This window comes from Suricata suricatta, chromosome 14 (genome assembly GCF_006229205.1).
Source record: "Suricata suricatta isolate VVHF042 chromosome 14, meerkat_22Aug2017_6uvM2_HiC, whole genome shotgun sequence".
Taxonomy (NCBI): domain Eukaryota; kingdom Metazoa; phylum Chordata; class Mammalia; order Carnivora; family Herpestidae; genus Suricata; species Suricata suricatta.
In genome coordinates this window covers 78640242-78659615 of record NC_043713.1, presented here as the reverse complement: position 1 = coordinate 78659615, position 19374 = coordinate 78640242, and the positions used below count along the sequence as shown (strand labels likewise).

Sequence of the window (19374 nt, the reverse complement as noted above, 5' to 3'; positions counted from 1 at the left end):
ACGTCATGATCTCACAGTGTATGCATTTGAGCCCCGTGTCAGGCCCTGTGTTGACAGCTCAGAGCCTGGAGCCTGCTTCGGATCCTGCGTCTCCCTCTCTCTGTCCCTCCCTCACTGGTATTCTGTCTCTCTCAAATATAAATAAACGTTGAAAAAATTAAATTTTTCAAAGACTTTAAAAAATAAAAATAAACATAAATTTAAAAAGAGCACACAGGCAATCATGTCACATCCAAAGAGCGCTACTGAGGGGTGCTCTGTTGGTTCTTTCCATCCTTTCTGCGAGCCCTATGAAGTCGGGACTGGTTTTGTCCCCACTTTACAGATGAGCACACCAAGGCCCTGGGAGAGGAAGCAACTGCCCCTGGTCCCAGAGCTAGAAAGACCCACAACTAGGACTGTACTAACCGGCCCTTCGCCACTTCTCCGGTTCTCAGAACACAATAAACCTCTCGGAGCGCAGGGGCTGGGGCCCAAGAGTCCTCGCCCCGCTTCTCCCACCCCTCAGGGGCGGAACCATCTCCACCCTGGCCCCTGACTTTGTCATGTGAAAGCACATCAGAGTAGCCAGGCAGGGGACGCGGACTGCCTGCCAAGTTTCCATGAGGCTACAGAACCCTCACGCCACCCAGGGGTCCCCTGGCCGAGCTTTCCTGTGCCAAGTACCACCTCCGAACCGAAGCTGGAGCTGTCCCGAGTAGCCACACCACCCCTCGGCGCTCCCCAGGGGCCGGGGTGAGTGGACAGAAGCCTGAAAGGAATAAAATTAGCTTTACAGTCCTCTCTTTGAGGCTCCAGCTATGTAATGGAAAAATAAAAAAGAAGAAGAAAAAGAAAAACTACAATTATAATAAAACATTATAAAAGTTGTCAAGTCTCGCTGGCCATTCTGTTGAGGTCTGCTTAGTTCAAGCGCTGGGCTGCCAGGGCTCCGGCAGGAAGGGGGAAATCTCTTTCAGTTTTATGTTCTTAATGGGGAAGGTTATTTTTTTTTAATTAAAGAAAACAACTCCCAAAAAATGTTGGCCGAGGGATTTTACAAGAGAATGTATCAATGGACTCCGCGGAATTCTCCCCTTCCAGCGCTGCCAAATTACAAAATGACTCTCGGCAAAGGCCAAACCCTGCTTTTGATTACGAACACTCTCAGAAGTGGGAGAGCCATATTCTCCCAATAGCCACTTGTCCCCTCACAGCTTGTTGCTCTGCAAGGCGCTTGAGACATCACCCCCGCCATCCATCAGGAACACCTCCCGCCTGGCCTGCAAAATGACGTCCCCAAGCCCGTCTGACAGGTGTCAAAATAGGAGCGTGCCAGGGTGAAGTGTGTCCCCAGCAGTACCGGATGACAGAGGCCGAGGGAAGGAAGCATTTGCAATCAACAACATGGGGGGATCTTCCCCGGGCTCCTCGATGCTCCTTGTGGTCGTGGCGAGAAGTCACAGCGTATAACGTCCTTGTGGCGGGGCAGACAAATTCTCTTCCTTGACAGCTTGAGAGCATCGGTGAAGAACTCAGCGCCCTTGGGGCATCTGAGGGGGGTCAGTCCATTAAGCCTCCGACTTCGGCTCATGTCATGATCTCTCAGCTTGTGGGTTCGAGCCCCGTGTCGGGCTCTGTGCTGACAGCTCAGAGCCTGGAGCCTGCTTCGGATTCTGTGTCTCCCTCTCTCTCTCTCTGCCCCTCCCCAGCTCACGCTCCATCTCTCTCTGTCTCTCAAAAAATGAGTAAACACTTAAAAACAAGAAAAAAGAATCCAGGGCACAAAGGAGGTAAAGTAAAAGTTGCAAAGCCCTTGCACGTCTTGGAAGAGGGCAGCAACAAAGTGCTGGGCGAGTTTTTCCAGCCTATGCTCATCTTCCTCATCTTCCTCTTCCTCCTCCACATTGTTCTTTATATGCCCCTTGATGTTCTAGCCACTGTACCGGTCAACTTACATGCTTTCCCTCATTTGATCCAGGCAATGAGCCCACCTCACTGGCAGGATTAGATATACTTTAGAGGTAATGAAGTGAGGCTCAGAGAGGTTAAGCAACCTTCCCCAGATGGCCCAGCAGAGAATAAAGCGGAGCTTCACCCTGGGTCAGTGCTAGTCCAAAGCTTTCACGGACTCACTTAAACCTGATCACGGGGAGTGGTTGCCTTCACACCAACAGCCTGGGCAACGCAGTCACCCTGTTACACGAGGTGTCCTGGTGGCGACAGCTGGATATGGGCTGCATCGGGCAACGTCAAGTTCTACTGGCCAATCTGTCCATTCTGCTTTCTGAGCAACCTTTAGTTTACCAAGGTCGACCCCCACCCCCCACCCTCTACCAGCTGCAGCCGCATGCTCACGGACAGGCGATGCTCAGTCCAGGTTCATGGGACACAAGCCAGGGTCCCCAGCCCCTCCGCTCGCCCTGGCTGCCGGCGCCCTGCAGACCAGCCTCTCCCCGGCTCCCGCCCCCGCTCACATTCTGTTCCACGTGAGCGAGTACAGTGAATGACGCCGTTGTCACCGGGCCTGGGTTGTAAAACGTTACAAGGGAATACAGGGATCTGCGGCCAAGCTGCCTCCGCAGCCCGCCGCCAGCTAACCAAGGCCCCCGAGAAGGTTTTCCACTGCACCCCACTGAATCGGCCTTTTCACAGGAGCAGGTGGTAGGGAGGCCTGGGTGCTGGGGGGTGTCAGTCCCCACCACCACCCAGGACCCCAAGAACCCTTCTCAAACAACAAAAGCGCCGTGCTGGGGCAAGACAGGGGTTGCAAACTCCCTGTCCCCGGGAAGCAAATCCCTCCTCTGACTAGTATCTTAATCTGTGGTTAAAATCCCCCAATCCCACAAGGGCCTGCATGATTTATTCACTTTCTAACACACTCAGGGACACTATTCTGAGCTAATGTGTGTCGACACTTGGGTTGGGGGGGGGACCAGGGACAGCTCAGCCCAGGCAGGACGGAGCTTGGTGCAAATTAGAGTCGCTCGCTGTTTCCTTTGCATCTACCAAGGGCTTTGCAATTCTTTTATTACTCAGTTCATGCTGCACCAGCGTGCTGGGAAAGGGCACGGTGAGAACTGGGCGCACGAAGAAGTTGTATACATCTCCCTCGGCAGGTTCAACAACCAGGGCTGCGGGATTTGAGGGTGGGGCACCGAGAAGTTCAAAGATGCCTCCCTCTCTGGCCTTGAGCCCCCACCACTTACAGCAGCTTCGGTTTGAAAACTCGGGGCTCCCCGGTTGAATCTCTAGGTAAGTTAATATCAGGGTGGTTGTGCTGACTTGGGGCTCTGAATTCAGGCTGCGTGGATGGGTCTCGCCACTAGGTTCCACCTTTCTCTGAGCCTCACTTTTCTGTCTGTAAAATGGGAACAGTAAAACCCACCACCTCTTCGGATTGTAAAATAATGCGATGCCCAGAAAGGCTTAGCATACGTGGGACACACAGCTCGATAAAAACCAGCTCACAAGTCGTCCGTTATTATATCCTGAAGCAGGGGGCTTCCCTTGCCTGGGCTCTGATTGGTCCAGGAACCCCCCCCAACTCTGCCCGAATATCAGATATTTAGAACTTGTCCATTTTTCTAGGGAGAAGTCCATTCTTGTGATCACCTCCTCCTCAAAAGAAGTCCAGAAACAGCTCTGGAATCACAGAGAAAGTCCAGAATAGTTTCAGGGACTGCAGCTGATGTCAGTCTTTGCCTCCGTTTCTCCACGCACAGAACAGGAACTACAAGGCCCATGTCACAGATCAGAGCTGTGAGCCCCCAAAGTTAAGAGCTAGGATGTGAGGCCACAGACAGGAAACGTCAGTGCAAATGAAACTTTCGACGGGCTCATGGTAACGGTACCCTCTGCCAGATACCTAGTACTCAGCCTGATGACCTTGACCTCTTGGTTCAGTCTCCTAAAACTATCAATTTTAACAAGTTTAACCATGACTTTGTTTTATTAGCTTTTTTTTTTTAATGATTTTGGAGGGGGGATGGGAAGGTGGAAGGGACTCTCAGAGGTCCGACCATGATCTTTCTGGAAGCCAGAAGACGGGAAGGGCCCGGACTAACGGATCTTTCTCAAACTGCTTCCTATACCAAAGGGGATTGTCTTGAGGCCTTTGTTCTGAGGGGTGTCTTGGTCATGCAGAAGTAAGTCAAGGAGCTCCTGGTGACCTTCAGGCCAAACGACCCCTGAAATCAACCACTTCTGCAAGAATGCTACATGGCTTGTGTACTAACATAAAAGTCTGTCTCTCCCCCTAAAAACAAACACAAACACCTGTGAGGGAAGGGGTCTCCAGGGAGATGAACTTCTAATGTGAGAGCATTACTGGGATGGGGCAGTTGAGATACAGGGCTTAGGGTCAGGATGGGTAGAGACTGGAGTAGGTTCCAGGCATGGCCACATAGTACAACCATCTGCGGGAATTAAGGGAAAAAATGTTCACTCCTGGTGAAGTAGTTAATGAGGATTAAGAACGCACTTATTCTGATGAGCACAGAACAATACTAGAACTGTTGAATCACTAAACTGCACGCCTGAAACTAACAGAACACCATATATTAACTACACTTCAGTCAAAAACAGAAAAAAATTCAGCAAAGAAATACGGACTCCTGAGCCCGACCACCCCCACCTCCGCAAGAGTCTGATGTCATTATTCTGTGGTACAGCCTGGACTTGGGGGGTTTTCAAAGCTCCCCAGGAGAAAGAGGCTTGTGCAAAAGAGTACACACTAGAAGAATCCGTTTATACAAAACTCTGTAACAAAAGAAACCTACAGTAAAAAAATAAAAAAGTCAAAACACTGATTGCTTCTGGTGGGGAGATAGAGGCAGGAATTAATTGGGATGGAGCGTGAGGGAAATTGCTGGGGCAGGGGAATGCTCGCTATTACAAGGGGGGCTTGGTTTTCATAGGAGCGTGCATTTGTCAAAAAGTGAATGGGGCACTTATGGCCTGTGCATTTTACTGTATATAACTTTACCGAAAATAGAGAGTCGTGAGCAAAAATTGAATCTTAGTCAGTGATATGCTTGATGAAGTACAGAGGAGTGGAATGTACTTAATGTCTGCCACTGCCACTCAGTATGAAGTGCACAAAAAAATATAACGGATGGATGGATGACAGATGGATGGATGGTTGGACTGGTAGATGGACTGGTGGACTGGTGGATGGATAGGTGGCAGATGGATGAATAGGTGGATATATGAATGGATGGATGGACTGGTGATGGATGGATGGATGGATAGATGGACTGGTAGATGGTGGGTGGATGGATAGATGCATGGGTGGGTGGATAGATGGACTGGCCAATGGATGGAAAGATAGATGGATGGATGGATGGTTGGATGGATGGATTGGTGGATGGGTGGATGGATGGGTGGTAGATGGATGGATGGATCAATAGATGGACTGGTGGATGGTGGATGGATGGATAGATGGATGGATAGATGGACTGGCTGATGGATGGATGGACAGATGGATGAATGGATGGATGGAAAGATGGATTGGGCAATGGATGGATGGGTGGATAGGTCGAAGATGGATGGATTGGTGGATGGACGGTTGATGGATTGGTGGATGGATGGACAGATGGATGGATGGGCTGGTGGATGGTGGATGGATGGATGGATGGATGGATAGATGGGTGGGTGGACAGATGGCCAGTGGATGGATGGATGGATGGATGGATGAATGAATAGATAGATGGATCAATGGGTTGTTAGAACGATGACAGGGCAAATATGTAACAAAATATTAACTGTAGAATGTAAGCAGTAGATTTATGGGTGTTCACTGTACAATTCTCCCATGGTTTCTATATGTCATGAAGTTTTCATAATAAAACATTGGGGAAGGACTGTGGGCACTTCTCATGTTCAGCCAAAGTTGAGCACTTAGAGCGTAGAGTTATGTTTTATACAGTAGCCCTGCACATGGGATCTATTTCCAGATCAGTTTCACACATTTACCCGAACACCCTTGCTCATTCTGTAGAGCCAAGGGCCTACCCAGGTGTGAGCAGGGGACCCCTCCATCAGAAAGCCTGTCACGGGGCAGTTTTGGAGCCCTCCCTAGAGCCTCTGAACCTCTGAGGATGAAACTCAGAAATCTGCTTTTCTTAACAAGCTCCCCCCACCGCCAGGTAATTTTGAGGTTTGCCCAAAGTCTGAGAAATGCTACTCGTGCGTGAATGAGTGATGTGCTCACAGACACTGTCACTAAAGAGCAGGTAGGCTGGGGCTGGGGGGTGAGGACAAGGTTGCAGATGAGGAGGGGAAAAAGCGGGAGGGGGCGATGTTCTCAGCATCCATATCCTTGACAGTCAACCAGGAGCCAACACGGGACCCCCTCAGGACAAACCTCAATTTCACAACTCAGGCCAGCTTGCCTTCCCAAATACAACCCCCTCTTGTTTCCCTTAAGTTCACACTTTTTGGGGGGAAGCTGTGTGGCTAGCCAGGAATGTAGCAAGAAGTGGGGAGTTCACGCCGTGTCCAGAACATTGTCTTGGAAATTGCTCCTCATTAACTGGACATTCTGATTACCTTTCACCACAAGCATGGGCACAAGAGTGCTAAGCCATTTGAAAGTGACCATTTGAAGTTAGGAGCTGGACATGAATTCAAAATCAAGAAGCCAGGGCTGGAGGAGAGGAGGTGGCAATGGAAGGGCTTTTACCTTCTAGGGGCCCCAGACCCCTGAATCCTTTGAAGTCCTTTGCCTTTTTTTTTTTCTATTTATATATTGTGAGTTTTTCAGGGAGGCCCTGGCTTTAATTGGATTTTCAAAAAAGACCCTGATTAAGAAGCCCATTCCTGGAGAAGAAGGTGGGAGGGAATAAAAATCGCTCAGAGGCAGGTGAGGATGGTCGGTTTCCAGAGTGGGCGGCAGTGACGGCCGTGACCTGGGAGAGACACAATTAGCCTATTCCGTGGGGCTCGCATTCTGGGCTCTAAGCTCTCCTAGCCACTGGCTTGCTGGCGGGGGAGGGAGGCTCCAAATCCAGGCTGGCCAAAGCGGAGCCTCGGGGTGTCCTCACTCCAGAGACCGTTTCCCCATGGCGCGTGGGCAGCCCAGTAAAAGACTGAGGAAGTACCAGCTCTGAAGCCACCACCATCCAACGAGTGTGACAAATCCCCAGAGATGCCGTATAAATGCCGAGGCTGCTCTGTGCAAGGTGAAGCAAGAAGTGTGGAGGAAGGCCTCGGCTGCTGCCTGCCCCGCTTTCTGGGGCCTGTATGTTATCACAGGAAGATAAGGAGCAGCCAGTAGGGAGCAAGGGGGAGTCTCTCTGTCCTCGGAAGAAATCAAGCTCATGGCCAGGCCTCTGCACCCTGACTAGCTGTGTGGCCCTGGGCTCATCAAGCTGGCCTCTGGCTTCACAAGGGCAGGGACCCCGTCTCAGTGTGGGCCTGACATCAATCCAGCATCGGTCGGGAACCGATACCCTGCCAAGTGCCACCATGCCTGTTGGGGTGGAGTTAAATACACAGACACCCTCTTTGACTCTCCTCCCTATAGGAGGGATCCCTGCCCCTCAAATCGTGGGTCCCGAACAAACAACAGAATGCTGCACTAGTCACACTACGTGTTTTCCAGACCCGGAACCCAAGAGCATCTCGGCTTCCTCCTGGTTCTCTTGGGAGCAGACGGCAGCCCAGGAGGAGTCTGACCCCCTGGAATCCTCCATGCATGGCAGGCCGCACACACAGCCCAGTGAGGTCCCTGCCGAAAGGCGGCACCCACTGGCCATCACGGTAACGCGCCGTCCCAGACGCTGGACTTCAGCCACCTACCGCCCAGCCAATGCCTGACTGCGGGCTAGAACTACCCAGATGGGCCCTTTCCAACTTCCCGACCCACCATCACAAACAGGATAAAAGTGCTCCTTTGCGACTTCCTGCTCCACCAGGCACCCAGTGGCGACAAGCGACACCTGGTCTTCTTGGCATCAGCGGTAGTGACGAGCGTCACCGAGCGAGGGCTAGCAGACCACACCTGGATGAGGCTGAGGTCGATTGTTCTTCCTTGGCCCTCGAGCCGGCTGTGGAGGCACAGAGTGAGCAGGTCTAGCGCTCCGGCCGTCCTGGACTTACGGTCACACCCACGGAACGGAAGGTGTAACTTGCCAGGCTGTCCCGTTGCAATAGTAATCAGGACGCACACATTACCTCGTTCACCCATGCAATGGCCCTGGAGGCGGGTTCTAAAATCATCCCCCATTACACAGATGAGGAAGGAGAGGCTCAGTGGAGTAGGGGAGCCCCCAGAGCCACTCCATGGAGTGGCCCTGGTCCCAACACCAGTGGTCCCTGTTCCCCTGGGGGTTCACCTTTGCATCCTCAGGACCTGGCATAGAGCAAGCGCTTCATGAACAATGTGTTAACAGAATAATGGATCGACAGATCAGAAACTGCATGAATTCATGAGTCTCTGGTCCTCAGTTTCCCCTTCTGTAAAAGGGAGGAAACTGGGGGAGATCCTGTCTCCTGTGGTCCCTTCTGTCTGTAGCATCCTATGCTTCTTGGAGCGGCTGTGCCCCCAATGCCACCTCATCACCGTGCCACCCTGGCTGGCTTTCAGAGAGCTTCAGAACGTGACCCCTACTCTAGAACCCAAGACTTGCAGATCCCGGCCCACTTCTACCTTCATCCAACCCAGAAAATTCTTCTTCCCAACAGTGCAAATGCCACTGGCCTCCCAAGGCCTGGCTCCCACCCACCCCTTCCCCCATCTCCCCTTCCCCCCAGGGCCCCCACCTCCACCCCCAGGGACCTTGGCCTTGGCCCCAGCCCCTGTGGACTCAGGAAGTTCGCGACTTGCCCCAACACGTCTTAAAGACTGGAGCACAGTTCAAAGAAGGCCACGTTCTCTGGACCACTGGGGCCTAGATCATTTCAAACAGCAGTGAGGCTCCCACGCCTGTATTTAGGATGACCATTTAGGGGTATTTCCCAAATTCCTGCCCAGCGCACATGACCTTGACCAGTTCACCAAGCCTTTACTCCATCTGTACTGCTCTCCAGTTAATATCTTCCCTCAAATCATCAGCCTTATCCCTCCCCCTTCCCACCCTCCCTCCCTCCTGCTTCGTAAGCAGCCTCATTCTAAGCAACAAGGTCTATAAAATCAGCCTGATGTGCTTGTGACCGTCCACTTCTAAACTCATCCATCTGTCACCAGGGGAGGGGTCCTGCCATTTGGAAAATATCAGGTCTTAGGGGAAGATGTTTTTGAAGCCGCAGATTAACCTTCCAACATAACCTTGGCACATATTTTAATCGGTCTGCTAAAGACAGGGTTTTAAAATAATTGTATCATATTCTTTGTGCGTTTTCCATAGCTCTCTCATTTTTTTAAATAATAAGCGGCCTTGTTTCTGTAACTAGAAGTCATATGCGAACGTTGCAAAATGCCTAAGACACCATCTGCGTGTTCAAAAAACACAGAGAGCTGGGTGAAGAGAGATGACGGAGTGAGCGACCGGACATCTGGCAAGCTAATGCAGACGTTATTTATGTGGACTTACTGTGAGTCAATGTTCGGCCCTCTCCCTTCTTCCAACTGTTGGAATTAGAGAAAATGTCATTCCTCCTGTGTCCCCCCCCCCCCAGCCAGCTGTCACCGGGTGTGCGGGGGACAGGAAACAGGATTACAGGATGAACAGGGAGCCTGCCGTTCTGGCCGTTATCACGGCCGACTCCGGACAGCCATCTTCCCCACTTGTCACTGGGAGTTGGGACCACAGCCCAGAAGCAATGCTTAATGAGGGCAAAACTGGGGGTAATGGAGAGGCTTCCCAGATAAGCTTGGATGAGGAACCAAGCACCCAATTGACATTCTCTCATATAATTCTTGCAAGAACCCCAGAAAATGGAGGCTGTGTTTATGTATGCCCATTTTATAGATGAAGACACTGAGGCTCTGGGAGGTTAAGTCACTTGCTGATAAATGCAGAGCAAGGCTCGTCTGACTCCCAAAGCCTCTGTTGGAGCCCCTCTGCCTTCCTCCGTCTCCACCACGTCCACAGACCTGGGCAGAGGACCCTCTTCGCTCTCCCAGCCTGGTCCCCAGTGCAACTCCTAACATGGCCACCAAGATGCATGCAGCTCTTGGGCTGAGAGTTTTGATCCAACATGTCAATTACTGAGTGCCTACTGACTACAGGTCACCCTCTCCCGCCTTTTTCTGCATGTGCCTCCCCATAACGGGACCCTGAGACAGCCCCTTAGCCATCTCCAGTAACTACAAGATGAGAGGTACAGCGAACTCAGACCAAAGTCGACTCGTCTACCTAAATATCTAGCCAGCTGTGTTTAGAGCTTCAGGACAGAGTCCCCTGGGGTCACGGACATTTAGGCTGTCACACCTTCACTCCCTACCTGTCGCTTCCTCCGTGTCTATCATCTAGTGAATCGGCTTCTAAAGCACGGGGTCCTGGCCTATCACAGGAAAGCAGTGAGGGGTCCCGGGGACAGACATACACAGTCTGCGGCCGGGGGACACCTCCTGGAGGAAGGGAGGAAGCCTGACGCTCACCAGACATGCTGTTCAAGGGGCCAAAAATCATGGGAAGAATGCAGGTGTCAAGCATCCCCTTCAGCATGACTGAGACAGAGGGGGCGCTGGAGGGGACAACGCTGGGCGAGTGGGCAGGTCAGACAGGAAGGCCAGGCCCTCCATGGGAAGGAGTGTGGACGATCTTCCCCTGAAGGCAGCAGGAAGCCTGGGAACGTTCTAGGCTGTGGAGCAAGCTCGTCTGACCCGTGTTTTACAAAGATGCCTTTGGCAGCTACCTGGAGAAGGTCCTAGAAGGGCCTACATACCCCAGGAGGCCGTGGCAGCTGGAAGAGACAGCCTGGAAGGGGGCTGGCATCAGACATACGTTGAGGAGGCTGGGTCAACAGGACAGGTGACTGGTACGTGTGAGGGAGTGACTTGCAACGCCTTCAATCCATTATCCCACCTGCTCTTGACTTTGGGGGAAAGAGGGAAGAGGTAAGGGATGGACAAACCCTTGGTTTGCAGGCTGGGATGGGGCGGCTCACATCCAGGCCCTACCTGCACGGCCACGACAGCACCCCACTCGCAAGAGGACGGAGGTAAGACTCTATCGAAGGCTAAAACGCCTTAAGGACAGCTGACAGAATGGTGCGGGGTGTGATCACCATGGAAATAAAAGAAGCTTGGCATTGTGAGCCCAGGGCCCCAAACAGGCTGACCGTCACCTCCAACTTTACAGGGTCCTTGCCGTCAACTTTTCCACTGACCGTAGACTTCATCCAACTCCGATTTCAAAGCGCAGACACTCAAAGCCAGCACTCTAACAATTTAAGAACTTGGTTCCCTTAGCCTTCCTACCTGGCGATGGTGAAGGACCCCAGAGAAAAATGCAGAAATGCATACATCGGAGTGGATGTGTACGGACCCAAAAGTATTGACGTTACTCATTTTTTAAAAGCGTGCAACATTAGATCAGGTGAGCCCACCGTCCAAAGACCATTTCCCTGGCACATATTTCCAAACCAATATCAAAATATTATGGGGAAAAAAAATACCACAGTGCTTTTCCCCTCTTCCTTTCTTTAGATCTCTTGTTTTTTTGAATGGGGATGTCTGTCCATCTGCCTGACTCACCCTTTTCATGTCTTCCAGAAAGGATAAGGAAAAGCTTCCTAAATGACTTCATTTTATTTTGAAACACTAAACCCACCGGGGGGGGGGGGGAATCCCCTTCCTGGTCAAAGGAATCAAGATGTATTTCTAATTCTCTCGCCATATGGTAAGTTATTTTGGAAGCGTATCAGGAGGTAAAAGAACGTTTGACAAAATTGGCAATGCTCGTACAGTCCTTTCAGATCAGACCAAATTCCCACTCTGTACATTTGCTATAGGCGCCTTCTATTCATCATATCAGCGACCGTGACCACAGGATATGTAAAAATACCGAGCAATTTTTATCACCCGCTTCCAATCCCCCAGGGCCCCGGACCACCACGTGGTGTCAAGTTTGTCTGTATTTCACCCCCAGGAAATCAAGTCATGAACTTCCCTTTCATTTACAGAGAGCTGTTGCCAAAAAGAAAATCATTCATCGGCTGTGACTTATGGAGAGAAAGAGAGAAAGGATTGATTTCACGAGAAGGAGAAAGACAGCAGAGAAAGAGGGGAGAGAAAGTTCTAGCTTTTGTTGCCTGGGCAGATGGAGAACATCCAGTGGCCTTGTGCCTTCTCCCCGTCCCGACCCCCAAGGGACACATGCCCTGCCCCCCAGGCTGTCCCACAGAGTAGGCGGCAGGTGAACCTGTGGGGGTTATCAGAAGGGGGCACTGGAGGTCGCTCGGTCCCCCTTTTCTCCATGGGGGACGTGGGGACAAAGGAACCCAGAGTTCCACCCTCCTACCTTTGCATTCTTGACATTCTGTGCAGCTCCATGTCGTCACTGCCCCGGAAGCCTTTGGCGAAGGGATTGTTCTCAATCTTTAACTGGGTGATCTGGAGGAAGGAGAGAGAAAGAGAGAGGGAGAGAGACTTGGGTTTCCACTTGGTGGCTGGAAACGCAGCCTCTGGCGACCAAAAGCAGCAAGTTAAGCCAGTCACGTCAACGGAACCCACCACTTCATTCGAGAGGAGGCTTTGAAAACTGTCCGAGATCAGGCTGCTTTTAAAAGCGGGGGGAAGGAAAGCCTGGTTTCGGTTAGCCCGTTAATTGGAGTCATACCCCGCGTCGCCACAGCTGGGCTTGTTTTTGAATTCCGCCAAGTTGTGCTACAAACACAATCTAGGCCCCCAGCGCTCGGCGCACCTGCGCTCGGCGCACCCCTGCCCCCCCCCCACCACGTTGTGCGGTGTTGACGCGGTGGCGCTCCTCCCGCGGTGTGGCAATCGCCCTGTGGAGAAACTCCATTGCTTTCCTCGTTCTGCTGTGCCTCGTGCCGGCTTCATCCGGCTCCACGGACCAGGGGGAGCCGGCCCAGGTGGAGACGGTGTCTAATTCAATAAATACCAAAATACGGAATGGTAACATACAGGGTATCTGTCAGACAGCTCCAAACCCCTTAATTTTCTGGATGAAGAAGAGAGATCCCTCTTCTTGGAAATTCTGGTTGTGACGTACGACACTCAGTAATAGAACAGGCCCTCTGGTTCCATGGCCAGAACTCTCGTGCAAGCCGTGGACACGTATTCATAAGCGTGAATGTGCAGAAACGGGTCCAGCAGAAAGAGTCCATCTGTACGGACTTTGCTGGAAGTACTTCCTAAAAGCTGCGTGTGAGTCGCATGTTTACGCATCACTTTTTATAAAGGATTCTTTTTTTATGTTTATTTACTATTTTTAATGTTTTTATTTTTTTTTTAATTTTTTTTTTGTTTTATTTATTTTTGATACTGAGAGAGACAGAGCATGAGAGGGGGAGGGGCAGAGAGAGAAGGAGACACAGAACTGGAAGCAGGCTCCAGGCTCTGAGCTAGCTGTCAGCACAGAGCCTGACGCAGGGCTCGAACCCACGAACGTGAGATCTGACCTGAGCCGAAGCCAGAGGCCCAACCGACTGAGCCACCCAGGCGCCCCTAATGTTTTTATTTTTGAGAGAGAGACAGAGTGCAAGTAAGGGAGGGGCAAAGAGAAAGGGAGATACAGAATGTGAAGCAGGCTCCAGGCTCTGAACTGTCAGCACAGAGCCCCACGTGGGGCTCAAACTCACGAAACCTCGAGATCATGACCTGAGCCAAAGTTGACGCTTAATCAATTGAGCCACCCAGGCGCCCCTATGTTTATTTTTTTAACATTTATTTATTTTTGAGAGATAGAGCGTGAGCAGGGGAAAGGCAGAGAGAGAGGGAGACACAGAATCTGAAGCAGGCTCCAGTCTCTGAACTGTCGGCACAGAGCCCAACGCGGGGCTTGAACCCACGAACGGAGATCATTTATTTCATAAAAAATATACCACTTCTCTATACGCCAAACCAGAATCACTAGCTATTCAATAAAAGGAAAACTATTGTATCAAATTCTCTCTACTGGCACCACAGAAAGTTCTAAACCCAAGGCTTGCCCTCACTCTGTTGGGAGGGGAAATAGGACACTATGAGAGACGAATTTCCACAGATTGGTCCTGCCCTCTCTCTCTGACAGATGAATGGAAAGACAATCAAAACAGGAACACTTTTCTCTCTGTGATCACATCGTACACAGTGGCCATGAAAAACACATCATCTACCCCCAGGAGCAAAGCTACTGACTTAGAGACACTGAGCAAGTTTCGTTGAAGAAACCAGGAGTAATTAGTGAATGCACCCATAATGCATCCATCTGGGGGCAGGCATTCTGGTAGGTTCTGTTTTCCAAAAGAGATGGCCTTCCAACTCCAAGACTCTATAATGAACATGAAACTACTGTGTTATATACGTGTATGTGTGCAAACGCATGCAATAAAAAATGCATAAAATTAACATTTTTAAAACATGGTCTATGAATCTGACCATAGGATATTTTAGAAAAAGCAAAGATCGGGCCGCCTGGGTGGCTCAGTCGGTTAAGCGTCCGGCTTCCGGCTTCAGCTCAGGTCATGATCTCGTGGTTCATGGGTTCGAACCCCGCATCAGGCTCTGTACTGACAGCTCAGAGCCTGGAGCCTGCTTTGGATTCTGTGTGTGTCTCTCTCTCCCTGACCGTCCCCTGCTCACGCTGTCTCTCTCAAAAAAATAAATTAAAAACATTAAAAAAAAAAAAGAAAGAAAGAAAAGGCAAAGATGGGGAGTGGCCAGAAGCTGTGTAGGGAGGGAGGGATGAAAAGGCAGAGCGCAGAGGACATTCAGTAAAACTACTCGGTGTGATACAGTAATGGCGGGTACGTGTCCGGATAGGTTTGTCCAAACCCACAGAATGCACGGCACCACGACTGACCCCTCATGCGGCCCCGGTGATAACGATGCGTCAGCCTGCTTCCACTGATTGTAATAAACGTCTCACTCTGGTGGGGGAAGCTGGGAGGGGAGGGGGGAGCCTTCGTGAAGGATGAGGCGCAGGGGGTCGCTGGGAACTCTCTGTATTTTCCACTTAACTTTGCTGTAAACCTGAAACTGCTCTTAAAAAAAATAAAATCTATTTTAAAACTTTTAAAGTAGGTGTGAGTAGTGATGTGTGCACACATTCCCTCCTCCCTCATTTTTTCTTTAAAAACACCGTGCCTACTCCCACAACTTCCGGATCTTGACTTGACTCTTCAGAATGAGTAGAAACGTCTATAACATCCCTTAGGAAAACAGTCTTTAAAATGTGCACACCCGGATCCACTCCTGTTTTGAGTCCGAAGACCCATCACCTACTGGGAGCTTTTTTTTCCCCCCACTCAGGCTTTGTTACAATAAAATGCAACCCAACTGACCATAAATCATGTTGTTGTTGTTTTTTAAAGGGGAGGGGGGATTCTCAATGTGCTAAGTAAAAATTCCGTCATTTAAAAACAGAGGGAGTCGGGGCCCCTGGGTGGCTTAGTGGTTGAGTGTCCGGCTTCGGCTCAGATCATGATCTCAGTTTGTGGGTCTGAGCCCCGCGTCGGGCTCTGTGCTGACAGCTCAGAGCCTGGAGCCTGCTTCTGATTCTGTATCTCTCTCTCTCTCTCTCTCTCTCTCTCTGACCCTCCCCTGCTCACGCTGTCTCTCTCTCTCTCTCTCTCTCTCTCTCAAAAACAAATAAAACATTAGAAAAATTTTTTAAAAAACGGAGGGAGGGAATGTTTGCTATACCCCAGGCCCCCGCTTCCCCCCAGTGACTGAAGCCAGTCGCTTGGAAGTATCGAAGACAATAAGGGTGTGGTATTGGGGCTGAATTAATGCTGGCCCCTGATGCCACTCTTCCTCCAAGAGCTCAGGACAAACAATCACCACGAGAGAAAAACAAAAGGGGGGGGGTATTTTATCCTCAAAAATCTTTTGCTTGAAACCATCCCTTACACGACCAAAAGGTTTACGACTGCCTACTGTTTGCTCCTCCAGAAGTATGACTGCATAGGGCAAACACAATTTGCTACACACACCCCTGGGGATGCTCATTCTACACGCATCCTGCTCTGTAGACGGAGTTTAGAGGCCTATAGGTTATGCGGGCCATCGCCCTTGAGAAGCATTCACGTACACGGTTAGCTTAGTACAAGTCCGCGCCGTCCTGCACGTGCCCTTCCTGACACACCGTGTGTGCCGCCTTGCTCGCTCACGGGCACAGAGGCCGATAGTCAGAGGCCTGAGCTCCACTAAAAGGCTCCACTGATCTCCACGCGTCCCACAAATGTACTCCCTCCCAAGTCAGCACAAAACCGGATATCCGGGGGGAGGGCTGGGAGGTGGGGGAAAAACAGACATAAATGCCAGCTCGGACCAGTGAGACAGAGGTTGTAAAAATTAATGAGAATAATTGTTGTGAATTCTTGCTTTTGGAGGGAAAAAAACCCTCACGAGAGCCAAAAATCTTAATTATGTCTCTCTATTAGGGGTTCATTTCCTGGTCCCAACCAGAAAGCTCATACCTCATAAATACAGGCTCCTTACACAATGATTTAAGCAGGAAGAAAAAATGCCTTTTAATGGCGAAGTAAGTTAATATCGGGGGACTGCCGCTTGCAAACGCAGCCATTGTTGCCAGAGCAGAGACGTGAGATGCCCACGTGACCTTTGTTTTAACACCTAAATATTTCTACGGATTGCTCTGGACACCGCTGACAGCTTCAGTAAAAGCCTTACAAAAATGTGTTTCACAGAGCAAAAATGTCACTCTGGAAGAATCGAGTTTTTAAATATCTTTTTCAAGCTGTCGACCATCTGGGGAAATAACTCCCAAATCCAGCTCGGGATCCCAGCCGGGCTGGGGAAACACACTGTGTCATTAGGAGCCCCGTGGCGGAGGGGTGTGTGCCCGCAGCCCAGCAAGTGAACCTTGCCACGCACCTGCCTGCACCTGGCACCCGTTTCCAAGCAGAGAGGGGGCGCTGTGGAGGGCCGTTGATGCCAAACATTAGCGGTGCCTGAGTGTCCCCAACAGTCCTGGTGATTTAATCACGTAGATCGCTTTTCTGTCCTGGTTCATGTTTCCAACGCATCATGTGGGGCAAGCAGTCCTTGAATTGATGGCATGCTCGGGGAATGAACCAACTCGACCACCAAGATGTGTGTGCAGCTGTTGTTTAACCCCAGTAAGGAGAACGTATTTAAAATCTCAGGTTTTCGTAACCTGGCGAAGAATTTCCAGCGTGTGTTGTGGGCGCGATTGTCCTGTTCTAAAGGGACCTGTGGAGTAGCCAGTCACTGGCCCCATCGAGAGCCATGTTTACTCTTTGCCAGGCTCTGCGTTACGAATTTTCCGAGGAGGATCCGTCTGGTCCTCACCGTGATGTAAACAATTCTTGCATTATCCCCATTGTACAGAGGAGGAAAACTGAGTCAAGTAACTTGCCCAATCAAATGGATTTCAACCCAGGCACCCTGCCTTCAGAGTCCCCACCTTAACCTTGTGCCACGATGAGTAAGAGCTCAGATGGCTTCTGCCCATGAAGTCAGGGGTCTCAACACCCGTCCGGATGGGACCATAAGGGAACAAGAGTCCACGCACCACACTCAGCTTCACCCTCTTATTCAAGTCACACGTCAAGTATCCATGCAGGGAACGTCTGTAGGGACCTTGCGCTGGACTGGGAAAACAGACTACCTCCTGATAAGGAAGAGGAGTGCTTTTGGAATTTCACAACTAAAACGTGGCGGAAACCTCATATGGGGGGAAAGGGACCGCAAGGTGTCTCCTACCGAGTCCCTCTTCCGGATGTCGGGCAGGCTCAAAAGCCTTTATGGCACGACCAATGGGGAAAAAAAAAAAACCCAGGGGCACCTGGGTGGCTCGTTGGGTTAAGTGTCCAACTCTGCTCAGGTCATGGTCTCAAGGTTCCATGAGTTCCAGCCCCATATTGGGGTCTGTGCTGACAGCTTGGAGCCCGCCTGGGACTTTCCTCTCTCTCTGCCCCTCTCCTACTCGTGCTGTGCCCTCCCTCTCAAAATAAGCAAATATTTAAAAATTTAAAAAGAAACAAGGGGCGCCCGGGGGGCTCAGTCGGTTAAGCGTCCGACTTCGGCTCAGGTCATGATCTCACGGTTTGTGGGTTCAAGCCCCGCATCGGGCTCTGTGCTGACAGCTAAGAGCCTGGAGCCTCTTTCGGATTCTGTGTCTCCCTCTCTCTCTGCCCCTCCCCTGCTCATGCTCTGTCTCTCAATAATAAGCAAAAATATTTTTTAAATAAATATATAAAAAAACTTAAAAAGCCAAATTCCCATGTGTGAACCATGGCCATCAGACACACATCCATCAGGATTCAGATTTGGAGACACACATTTTCGGACCCCTGAGCATGTGCTATACAATGCCCTAGACTGTGTTCAAACCTTACAAGTTCACACCCACTGCGCTGCCCCCACTTCAAGCACCCGGATCACTAAACATATTCGCTGGGGAAGACAGCTTTTTAAAACCAGAAATTTGGGTTGCGGGGGGGCTCAGGGTGGCTCAGTTAGTTAAGCATCCGACTCTCATTTTCGGTTCAGGTCCTAATCCCGTGGTCCGTGAGTTCAAGCCCCGTGTCTCACTGTCAGCCCAGAGCCTGCTTGGGATTCTCCCTCTCTCCCTCTCTCTCTGCCCCTCCCCTGCTCGCTCACTCTCTCTCTCTCTTTCTCTCTCTCTCTCTCTCTCTCTCAAAATAAATTAAGAGACTTAAAAAAATAAGAAAATAAATAAAAACAGAGTTCTAGGCATGTCAGGTATATTCACAAGTGGTCGCAATGATAGTTTTGGGGGTGTGATATTCATGTCAAATGTATACTTTGCATATTGCTGTCAGTCATTGGACAGTTATACCTCAACAAAGCAAAGAAAGAGACAGAAAGAAGGAGAGAGACAGAGTGTGCTCACGCTCCCCAGATCTTGAGGAGGCCCCATGAGCATAACTCCACAGCACCTGCTTCTTCAGCAGATCCCCTTCCTGAGTGTCACACTTCCTGTCCTTTCTGTATGAGCCTGGGCTTTTTTTTTTAATTTTTTTAATGTTTTTAATTTATTTTTGAGAGACAGAGAGAGATAGCATGAGCAGGGGAGGGTCAGAGAGAGAGGGAGACACAGAATCCAAAGCAGGCTCCAGGCTCTGAGCTAGCTGTCAGCACAGAGCCTGACACGGGGCTCGAACCCACGAACCGTGAGATCATGACCTGAGCCGAAGCCGGACGCTTAACCAACTGAGCCACCCAGGTGCCCCGAGCCTGGGTTTTCATAACGGGAAAAAAGAAGGAAAAGAAAAGAAGACTTGATATATCTTTGGACCCTCTGTCAGGTCTGTGTGTGTGTGTGTGTGTGT

At 50.6% G+C, this 19374-nt stretch overlaps 1 protein-coding gene across 3 annotated transcripts in view; it reads right to left on the bottom strand.

Moving 5' to 3' along the window:
- Positions 1–19374, bottom strand: part of TBX5 (T-box transcription factor 5) — a 44700-nt gene that overhangs the window by 14103 nt on the left and 11223 nt on the right. For all 3 annotated transcript variants that reach the window (XM_029922171.1, XM_029922172.1, XM_029922173.1), the window contains exon 7: positions 12390–12481. In XM_029922171.1, the coding sequence (XP_029778031.1) occupies positions 12390–12481 (92 nt within the window). The remainder of the gene's footprint in view (positions 1–12389; positions 12482–19374) is intronic.